This window comes from Melanaphis sacchari, unplaced genomic scaffold (genome assembly GCF_002803265.2).
Source record: "Melanaphis sacchari strain LSU unplaced genomic scaffold, SCAv2.0 Contig174_pilon_pilon, whole genome shotgun sequence".
NCBI classification, from domain to species: Eukaryota; Metazoa; Arthropoda; class Insecta; order Hemiptera; family Aphididae; genus Melanaphis; species Melanaphis sacchari.
In genome coordinates, this window is record NW_020270814.1 from 104,905 (window position 1) to 116,958 (window position 12,054).

Genomic DNA, 12,054 nt, shown 5'->3' on the forward strand with positions numbered 1-12,054 from the left:
TACTTAATTAATATTTTAGTACATTATTATATATTAAATAATCAATGGTAATAGTAAATAGTAATTCTCTGATTTTAGTGAGGAAAGTATAAACAGTATGATCATAGTTTTGATTATTGGAACTAAATAGATCAAACCCTGGATTATGACTATTTACTTTAATTATAAATATTTTATTTTTTTGTTTTTTACATTTACTCATAAAAAATGGTTGGACAGTGCTGTCAAAAATTAGAGCACGTTGTTGCACAGATAAAGTTGTGAAAATTTGGTAGCTCTACAACAAATATGGCGCGAGAAATGTTGTCCCGCGTAAAACACTTTTTATAATCAAATTACGGGTGATGTGACGTCCTCTTAACGATCTTTGAAAACGTTTACTTGATTACTTCTTCGTATAGCAAACAAAAGGGCCAAATTTTTCTGTTATCAAACATTTCTAACGTTTACCGCCACGGACTAAGAGAAATCTACGAGTTCGTGTTTACCACTAACGAATTTCATCTGTGATATCAACTAATAAGCAATAATATAACCTCAAATATTATGCACATTAAAAAGTAAACCAGTAAAAAATTAAAATGTAACTACAATTCAATACTTTGATATCAAGAACAGAATAAACTTACGAGTACTGACTTTTGGAAGTTTCAATTTACAGAATTTGGTTTTTTGCCACTCTCGATTACTTGGACATTGTTAAGATATTTAAAAAATGTTTAATCAATTGTAATAATAACTCATAATTCATTATTCGAAAATTCTATAAATCATAAATATAAATACATTTATATACAATATTGTTTTAATTTTATACCAACAAATAAATTTTACTCATTCATTATTTCCTTATTCGATCAATTGGTCTATAAAATGAATTCAAAACATCAGAAGTAAGTTATGCAAATAACCATTATTCTTATTTAAATCTATAGATTACTATATGTATTATTTTTCTACTTTATTTTTAGTTGCTGGAAACAATTTTACTACAAGTTAAATAAATTGAATGTAAACTATGCAGATGAATCAATTGAATCTATGATATATGACAATTTGGAAGAAATGAAAAAAGGCATACTCAAATTTAAATTTCATACTTCATCAAGATTGGTTTTTTATAAAAATGATAAATCGGATACAGATTTCTTATATCCTCTACTATCCCAATTACTTGTAATAATTATACGTTATTTTATGTATCTCTAGTCTCAATCTAGTATAATATGCCTATTATTAATTTATCTATTTTATTTAGTTTATTAATGAACAAGACGTAAAATTTGTTTACAACAAATACAACGAGTTTGTGTGTCAAAATGAATTGAAGACAACTATGTCTGAACATGAATTACATAATGTTTGTGTAGATGTATGGAAGTTTTACAATGAAGAATTATTATTTTTATTTCGTTCTTTAAAATTTATTCTCACTGCAGCAGAAAATCAAAACTGTCATTATTCTGTAAGTACAATTATTATTAATGGCCAATAGATATATAAACTATTTTTATTTTTATTTGTTTGTAATTTCTTAATTGTTTTATTTCAAATTTTAGGCTATTTGTAAAAAAATTGTTCGTAAACAAAACTGGAAGGAATGGTATATTTCTTTAAGAGAACAACTATCACATGTTCGTTCATTAACATTTTTTGATACAATTGTTTATAAACCTCTTCAAAAAATAATACACAAACATTTGTTAACATTTATTTTAAATCAACAAATTGAAATTCTACAATTGATGGTTTTAACTTCACTTAGAGTGGATCAAATTACAAAAGATGATTTTAATATTTGGATAACTAATCTCATTGTAAGTAATTTAAAAATAAATGTTTATATTTAATTAAATGTTTAGTATTCTATTTATAAATTGTTGTTTACTTTCAATCAAATGTAACTAATGTTATATCTGTATTGAGTATGTGAAGTCAAACAATTGATACCTAATCCCTTTAGCAATGATTGATTTTGTTTAAAATAGGTACGTCAAGGTTCTTCTTATATTACATTTTTTTATAATTATCTAAAAATGTTCAATACAACTACTTGAGAAAATAATGTGTGCCTAATTTAAAATTTCATTAATAATTTATGTTTACTTTTCAATTTTTAGTGATATAAAACACTAATTTTTACTTTTCCAGTAATGTTAATTACAAAAGATATATTATAAAGCCAATTTTTTCCTTATTCCATTAAAAAAAAAAATTCTATTTTTTCTAAAAAATCTTAAGCAGGTAATATTTATAACTAATATATTATTTTATTTTACTTGATATTTATAGGATAATAACTTTGGAAAAAATCAAACATTAGAATATGATTATAATAACTTACAAACTGCATATTCTTCTTTTATGAGTCAGATCTCAAGTTTAGAGACATTGCATTCATTACAAATTATTGCATTGTTTTGGGAGTGAGTAATTAATGAATATTAAACTTTTGTTCATAAATTGTTTTTTTTAAATTTAATTTTGTATTTGTTTAAATTTTTTTTATTGCAGGAGTGAAAATTATATTTGGTCCACTAATATAGAATTCAACGAAGCTGATAAAATTATTCGAATGATCCAACCTAGTAGTGAATATGGTATTGTTCTTATGGGTTGGACAATTCTTCACCTTAAAGGAAAATTTGGAATAAAAGTTCCTCAAAAATTAGAAGTTTATACAGAAGCCATAAGCACATTAAAAATGTGGCCATCATTATTAAGAATGTGTCAATCATCAGCTGTTAAAGTATTTAAAAATATTTGGGACCGAACTTATGTGTGATCTACCGATAAACGGCTGGTCCAATGTGTGATCTACCAATAAAAGGCTAGTCCAATGTGTGATTAACTATTAACTATATATTATATTCATACTGCAAAAGTATTTTTTAAATCTGATAAAAAAAATCATCAAATATTCGAGTTTGTACCGGGTGGCATGACCGCCACCATTCTGCTTTAAGTTGGCAGTCTAATAGTGGAAATGCACCATTAACTTTAATATTATACTTAGACTTGACTAACTTCCATAACGACTTTATTGTTTGAGTATGAGCTCAATTTCAATTCTTCAATAATTATATTTCTATATATATATCCCATTGTTGTAGTAGAATTCATTTTAAAATTTAAATCGTTACAAAAAAAAAAATTGAAAAAATTGATCAACAAACGAAATAACACGAATGAACGCTAAATGGTAACTGAATGTTTAAATGATGTATCTTAAAAATACAATACAGTCGTAAAATCCATATCAATAATTATATAGGTATAGCACTATAGTGTAAAATATAGATATGTTTTCAGTAGATCACATGTTCTACCAATAACACTTTATTGTAGATAGCAGTTTATCGGTAGATCATACATTGGACCGGTCCCAAATATTTTATCGTTATTCATATTACTTAAATGATTTTTTAGCTTATTCCTGTATCCAAAGAACAATTTTTTTTTTAACTTACTAACAATAATTATTTAGCTTTTAGTTCTTCATTACTTATATTTAATATTTTTTTTAGGATCATCCAATTATAGACAAGTTAGGAAGAGTTTTATGCGAAAACTTAATAATTGAAAGTATTGAATTAGATGTATTTGAATTGGTTGACTATGATCCAATTATTATTAAGCTTCTAGCATATTTATTAAAAAGAAACCCTAGATTATCAATAGAAACTATAGATAACTTAGAAAGTGGTGTTGGTTTGTTCATAAAAAAATTTATTGATATGTATCCTGTTAATTTATGCAGTTTATTTGAACTCTTTACGGGTATTATAAAAGGGACACCACAAAGTTTGAATAAAGTAAATATTTTATTTTAAAATATTATAATTTTTTGTTATATTATAGTTTAATGGTTTATTATTTTTTAAACTTTTAGGTGTGGAATCTGATGAATAATATTAATTCATTTACTGCTGTTGCTCCCCCAGATGGACAATACATTTATGAACAAGAAACGGACACTTTTTTATTAACTGATCAATATTATGTAAACGACTCTATTTATAGCATTGAAATTCCTAAAAACACTCAATTTATTCTTAATGGAGATATGGTCCGTTTCAACATTAAAGTGCCTTTATTCTACTTTTTAAACTCTGCAATTAACAACTTTAGAATGGTAAAATTTTAATTAATATTATTATTGTTGTTATTATTTTAGCAATTGTATTTATTTAATTTTTAGTGTCGTGACGAAGATCGTAAGATTTCTTCTTATATTAGTATAAAAGAAATGCTCATCAATTCTATTAAAATTATTCAATCTATTGCACATGTTGCAACATCTTTAAATGATGATATTATGGGAACATGTGAAACTCTGTTAACACTTGTACCTAGGTATAAGTTTCTAAAATGTATATAATTTGTATACATATTATATATTTTATTTTATTTTATTTAGTGTATCTTACATTGATTCAAATTATGTGACTGATCCAGAGGTTGTGTCTGAAATATTAAAATTAGCAAGATACATACTTGTTTACTTCCCTGAACAAACAATGTGTTACTTCAATGCGAATAATTTTTTCCCCTTTCTAATGGGTGGTATTGAAGATTCTGTTGTAAATTTACATCCGTTTTCTCAAAATTCTATTGCATTAATGATTCTGAAATATGGATCTGAAGTTTATCCAGTCTTAACACAGTATGTTAAATTAATCGAGGCGTCTTTAAAAGTATGTTATAGTAAAAACATTTTTCTATTTAGCTGGTTATAAATATTTCATTTCTAAATTATTAATTACAGATTAAGCATGTATTAACATGTCAATGTGCTACAGCTGGTATGATGTTTGTGTTCAAGACTATAATGCCATTGTTAGCTGTATCAGATTTCTTTATAGGCCCCAAAGAAAAAATGGATTTAGGTTGGGCATGTATGCGCTTAATGTATGTTGTTTCTGTGTTAGAACCAGAATCTGAAGAAGAAATTTCAATGATAGTTATTAAAAAAGTATTGGATTTGTGTTTACCTTATAGTCCAACATCAATTGCTTCACTAATGATTCTAAACATAGCTACTATAGGTAAAATTATATTCGTGTAATAAAGTCATTAATATATTATTTATGGGAGATTAGACAAAGCTTAGATATTCAATTATTGTATTTATAATAAACAAAAAATTAAATTATTGTTTTATTAATTTTAGGAGAAAATGATTTTATTAAAATAATGCATAATTACCACAGTTGGACAAGTGGAATTGGAAAAAGAAATATACAATGTTTAATATTTGCATTGTCTTTATTAAATTATATCATAGATATCAAGTCACTTGTAAGCTTAATAATTGTTTTGAATTTATATGTGATTATATATTTATTTTTAACATTTCAGTCTTTAGTTAAACAAGGAACAAATACTGCATTATTTGATCCTGAAAGAAGACTTGCAGTTTTGTTATCATATCGTTTGACTGTATTTCATAACAAGTTAAGCACATTATCTCTTACTATTCTTGGGACACTTGCAGAAGTGAGTAAAATAAATATTTATTATTCTAAATATTATTTTATGTATTAATTACTTTGTGCAGAAACGATTTGTCTCCTTCAGTCTATCAATGGGTTTTGACAATGACAAAATAGCACGAAAAGAAATGGTATCTTATTTGAAATTGCATAGACTGCATTCTAATAATATTGTATGTATATATATATTTATAATTTTATTTGAGTTCATATATATTTCAAAAATATTTTTGTTTTTATCTAGGTGAAAATGTTAAAATTCTTACATAATGCTATTGCTTATCAATGTAAGATGTTTGAAATTATATTAAATGTGGAGTTACTTGAAAATTGTATTAAAGATAAGAAACAAATTGAATATAATGATGATAGTATATTATGGTTCATTGAAGTTGAACTTGAGACTGATGTAAGTTAAATTTTACTTCTTATTTAAATTTTTATTTTAATGGTAATATTGTTTTTTTTTACTTATCAAATTAATTAGTAAAATTTTAATAACTTTGAACGAATTTTATTATTATTATAATATTTAAATTTACAAGAAAAATTTAACTCTATCATACTAATTAATTAGGCTAATTTAGTTTTGAATAAATGTAAAACTCTGTATGCATTACTCTATGTTATTTATTTAGGATTTTAAACAAGAACAAGAAAACAACATTTATCTTGAGACCCTGGGGATTATTCATACATTATGGTATAACAGATTTAATTTAGCTATGCATTATTTACAACAAAACAACAATTTTTGGAAGTTAATTTTTAAACCGCTTTTTCATAATAAGTAAGTATTATAATGATGATTATTCTTTATTCGTTACTCATTTTATTTTCTATAGTTTAAATCTTAATTTTAACAGGTTTTTGTATATTTAGTTTTTTTTTTTTACATTTATTTTGTTGATTATAATTGCTATAGGTATTTAATTTAATATTTGTAAAAAATTTTAAAACATAGAAATATCAAATGAAATTTATTTTTATAAAAAACAAATTTTTTTATGGTGAAAAATATTAAAATATGTATTAATTATACCACAGCCACCAATCCTTTCCCATCTTTTTCTGTAGCTTCTAATTCTTTACCATTGGATATATTCAATATAGTTGTTTTTTGTATTCTGTATGCCTATTGTTATTTTGTAATGGTTTTAGTCTCTGGTATCCATTTGGTTTCTTTCCCCTTAACTTGTACATTGGCTTCGCCATACATGTCCTACCCGCATTCTTTTGTTTTTCATTGTTGTCAGTGTTGTCACTATATCTAAATCATTTAATTTGTTTATAATAACTTTATTTTTTCTCCGTTTATATATTACTGCATTTTGGTTCTTTTTTTTTGACCATAATATTCATCATAAAACTTTTCTTTCAAGTATAACTAAGCTTTATCTATTTTTATTAAAGCCCATGTTTTACATAAAAAGAAAGTTATTGGGTTTATCATTACATTATATAGGGTCCATTTGAATCTGTTTTATACTAGTTTGGATTTTAAATTATTTATAAAGCAAAGAAACACTTATTAAGTGAATTAATTCTGTTCTAGGCTTCTTTATTTTGTTATTTGACAAATTTATTTAAATTTCTCTAGATTTAAAATGTTCGTATCTCTATCCTCTTTTTATTAAAGTAATTTTAGCAACATGCTATTCTTCAATTACTATTTTACACCTTTTGAACTATTGAATGTTTCTTTTTTCTTTTTAAGTATCTTGTTACAAACTATGAACTCAACACTCTTTCTTATTTTTATCTTTTGCTATAAAACAGAGTCGCTTTCCTTGTTTTAAGATTACCTTGTAATTAAGTTAATGCTTATTATTTATGAATTATTTTTAATGTATTACATATTTATAGAATGATACCAGAAATAAATTCAGAAGTATTTTCTATTTTATCACTTCAATCTCATTATTGTCCTATTGAAAGCAATAAAGAATTTGCAGAACAATTAGATATTTTTTTGAAAACAAGATTAAACAGCATGTTAAAAGTTAGTAATTTACCCATAAATTTTATGAAAACTCACTTCTTAAATTAATTAACCTAGTTTAATCAACTAACTATATTTTTAATCTGTATTGCTTGATTTTATTTTCAGGGATTTTTACATTTTTTTGAAGACAATAATGATGCTTTAATTGATACTAAACGAAAGTTAATTTACTCATGGAAGTTTTTTACACTTCTGATTTTAAAACATCGTGATTCTGCTGTTAACGATAAACATCTAGTAGTTGATAATATTTTAAAACTATTTATAATTGAGTTGAAAAGTAATGATATTAGTTCAATCGTTAGTTTGGGAGAGTCTTTATTGATCATGTTACAAATGTGGAAGAAGTAAGTGTTTTATTTTTAAAGATATTTAATTATTATTAAATAATATAACTATAAAAGGAGTTTTTTATAATCTTGACAAATCTGATTCATAAAAATATTGTTAACAATTTATATAGATAGTGTACACAATTAGTTTATACAAAGTATCATATTTTGTAGTATTTATATGGATAGTGTATAGAACTTCAATACTGTTAAAAATAATATTTAAAAAAAAGCAATATAAAAATTATATATTGACTTCTATTAATCCTAATTTTTAAATGTGTTTGTCAATTTTTTTTTTTAACATTTGTCTTTATTTTTTATTAATAGGAACTGTATTATAAATTCCGAATCAACTATTAATGATATACAAACAATATTAAAATTACTTAATGATAATGAATCATTAACAAAAAGTCAAACATCAAAAACTACAGTATTGATTGTGGTAAATGAGATCGCTAATATTGTATTTTTTAATGATGCAGCTTTAAGTGAAAATGTTCACAAAGGTCTTTACTATAAATGTTAATTAATTTATATTTTTTTTAAACATGTTTTTAACTTATTGTTGTTGTTTTTTTATTATTATTATAGATGTTTTTAGTAATGAAATGTACAGCACTATTTGTGAACTTGCTGAAAATCAATTGGAAAATATTAATGAAACAGATCATGAATATCGATCAATTGTTACTAATATAAAACTAACTAATTCATTATTTTATAAGATCATACCTGTAATTACTAGATCATCTACTGATTGGCGTCAATCACATCTTTTAACAAATACTATTTGCCAAATGCTTAAATTAGTGGATAAATCCAATAAAGTATTATTACTTATAGTAGCTTTCTATTACTGTATAATAGAAAATTTTTTTAATTATTTATTCAGGAAAATCAAATTAATTCTGTGACTGTTGAAGTGACTGATTTTCTTTTGTATTTATCATCATTTAAGCAATTTCATTCACAATTTGGTACTCAGCCATTTATCATAAAGCACTTATGCACTGTATTATCTGCAAAATTTGTAAGTAAAAAACATCTACTTGTTTTTTTCAGATAATATTTTATTTGTTTTTGTTTAGACTGAATTTGATATTAAATTTGATGATCCAAAACGGTTATGTGTTTATAAAAATTATTTTAAAATGCTTGTAAACTTTTTAAATATTTGTGACAATTGTGTTAAAAGAGAAGTTATACAACAATTAACTTCAATTTTTTTGGACTTGTCAATAATTTTAAATTTTGTAAGTATTAAATAAAATTATATAATAGTAATAATTTTTACATATCATAAACTAAATAAACTCTTGTTTTTACTTATCAGCCAAAGAATATGAAACTTACAACTCCTCATTTAAACCTAGTTCAGACAGTTATTAAATTGATGAATGTAATTGTTTCCAAAGAATATTATTATCATTGGCAGTCAGTTGGTGGTTCATGTTATATTGCACTTGAAAAAATTATTGTAAGTAATTTATTATTGTATTGTTTCATACTTTTTTGTTGACAAAAAAATAATAATCGATTTAGATAAGTATTTGGGATTGTGCTTATGGTTCATATTTACAATTAAATGATCCAGATGCTTTAATCATGAGTATGTTCAAAAATGAAAAAGTACAATTAAATTTACCTGGTTGGAAAACTAGAGGAGATTTATTTACAGAAAAAGATTTGCTGAAAATTAATACTACAAGAAAAATGTAAGAATATCCATTACTTAATTATGCTTATGCTTATTAATGTATCTTATAAACTATAAAATTATTATTTTGATAATATCAATTTTATTATGTTCATTTTTCAGACTTTTTGAAATGTTGTATTCTTGTAATTCAATTCTTGTACGAATCATGATACCTCCATATGAAATTGTATCATTACTTCAATTGGGTATAAGTGATGCAAGTGTATTCAAGAATATTGTTAGCAAAGAAATAATTATTGATAAAAGATTCAGTACATTCTTTACTGTTGACGGACTAATTGAAATGATTGTATTTTTGTCTGACAAAATAACTAGAGTGAGTAAAATTATTTTTTACTGAACAAAGTTACTTAAAATTAAACAAAATCAATATTTTGATAAAAATTTAGCATGGAGCTGTTTCCACTTCATTGATATCAGCACTCAATGAAAGGTATGTGTTAGATGTAGATTTAGCTAGTTTAAATGATGCCTTAGAACTATGTGTGTATACGTTCACCAGTCAACTTTTAATGAAAGTATCACAGAACAGTGATGACAACCAACAATTATGTGAAATTGCTGAGGTTGCGAAAAATATGGTAACTTTTAATTATTACTATTATTATCATTATTATTAATGTCATTTAAAAAGATGATTAGATGTTTAGGCATAAAGAATTACATAAAGTGAAATTTGTATCATTAATTTAATTTTAATCAACTTTGATATGCCTGTTAGTATATCATTCAAACATAAAATTGAGAACATTTTTAAATTCTCAAAGGCAGTGACAAGAATTTTTCTATTTATAAAGTAAATTTATCATCCAAATAATTGATTATAAGTTTTTTGGTATTTAGGTTAGTCAGAAAATACTTATCTATATAAAATTACACGTTAAATTTTCCATTAGAATTTCATTTAATAAAAACTGAGGTGACAAACTAAAAAGGCATTTCTCAAGTGCCATATGTACACTGATCCTAAAGAAGTACGTCGAGATTAATTAATATGAGCTCTCAGTGATTCCATTGATTGTACATCATTGTCAAATCTTACATCTTATATATTTTTTTCATGCTTATCCTTTGAATAATTACTCCTGCCATTTTTTAAGTGCTTAAAAAAAGACTAACTGAAATCAGGACTGTATAAAAATAATATTTTAGTAACAGAAAAACCAAGAAATCAAGAAATTTTTTTAATTTATTAAGTAAATTTTTATATTTATAAATTTTCAATAAAAAAGAGATTGAACTTACTAGTATAACTTAGTTATAAATTAGAAATGCTAAATTAAATTCCGATGTTCTTGTTTTGAGTTTTGATAAAAATATATATTTTTTTTAGAGTTTGCTTCTCTATAGAACAATAAGTAAAGATGTTGAAGATAAGAGAATAACATCCTTTGATATTAGATCTCAACAATCAAATGGAGATGGTTCAGAAGATTTGTTAATTGGTTTTATGAAATTACTTGAATTTATTAAAGATATTCACAGGTAATTTTATTTACAATTTTAAAATTGTATTTTCAAATATAACAACATTGTTTTTAATTAATTTTTAGGAGCTCTACAACTTCAACCAGAAAAGATTTATCAATTACAGGATTTTCAATTTTAAGATGAATAAATCTTCCTAATAAGTTCAATTTATAAAAAGACTGATAGTAAATATCATTAATTTATTTATTGTTTTTGTATACAACATAGATTTTGTAATAATATAAACAAATTATCAGTATTCATTGTTTTTTTAAATTTACTATCTCTGATATAATCTTGATTTTTGCTTTGATAGGGGAAATAAAAAGGTTTATAACACATAGATTCATTTAAAAAGACCCTAAAATCTTTTTTGTTAAATATCGGCAAAAAAAAATTTTGATTAGTTAAATCAATTTAATAATTTAATGCAAAGTTATTCTTAAATAATTCATAATTCATATTGGAACTAAAAAAAAAAAAAAAAAACATTTTTTCATAGATATTTTATGTTTAAATTAAAGAAAAAATTAGATATTTAAACGAATGTTGATATTATTTAATATATTTTTTGTGGAATTCGAAACATTTACATTCAGTATTGTTTTTTATACACATAAACAACACTGAAATGTTTAAAACATTAATTATTTTTATGTATTTTATGTTTTTATCTATTTATTACATTGCAAACATATTTATACTATTCTTTCTATTCTACAAAGTATTGATGAGGGTGAGTAGTAAGCTTATAGCTTAAAAAACCTATCTTTTCATAAAATACTTTTCAAATTAACTTTGTAAGTTGTAAGTACATTTATTTATATTAATACATAATAATAATCCCTCAACTTAACTTTATTTCGGCTATGATATCAATATATTGATTTAAAAATAAACAATAAATACTATTTTAGTAATTAAATATTTTTAATGTAACAAGTTAAATGTTTTTGTTGAAATTTAATTAGCCTACCTAAAAACCTATATCTATTACTAGCTATAAAGTAAAATAAATTACTTTAA

At 23.5% G+C, this 12,054-nt stretch overlaps 1 protein-coding gene across 1 annotated transcript; it reads left to right on the forward strand.

Annotated features, from left to right (window-relative positions):
• The first annotated feature begins 497 nt into the window (after window positions 1-497).
• On the forward strand, window positions 498-11,251 carry LOC112592390 (nucleoporin NUP188 homolog). Its single transcript, XM_025336416.1, has 28 exons — window positions 498-893; window positions 972-1,176; window positions 1,259-1,465; window positions 1,560-1,817; window positions 2,293-2,426; window positions 2,515-2,749; window positions 3,528-3,815; window positions 3,893-4,135; window positions 4,202-4,356; window positions 4,421-4,697; window positions 4,769-5,048; window positions 5,174-5,301; window positions 5,362-5,499; window positions 5,561-5,668; window positions 5,740-5,904; window positions 6,134-6,285; window positions 7,362-7,497; window positions 7,606-7,847; window positions 8,163-8,344; window positions 8,430-8,665; window positions 8,731-8,868; window positions 8,927-9,091; window positions 9,172-9,315; window positions 9,381-9,553; window positions 9,658-9,874; window positions 9,948-10,139; window positions 10,892-11,043; window positions 11,112-11,251. Exons 1-28 carry the CDS (start codon window positions 874-876, stop codon window positions 11,170-11,172), a joined length of 5,031 nt encoding a protein of 1,676 aa, XP_025192201.1. The 5' UTR covers window positions 498-873; the 3' UTR covers window positions 11,173-11,251.
• The last annotated feature ends 803 nt before the right edge of the window (window positions 11,252-12,054 follow it).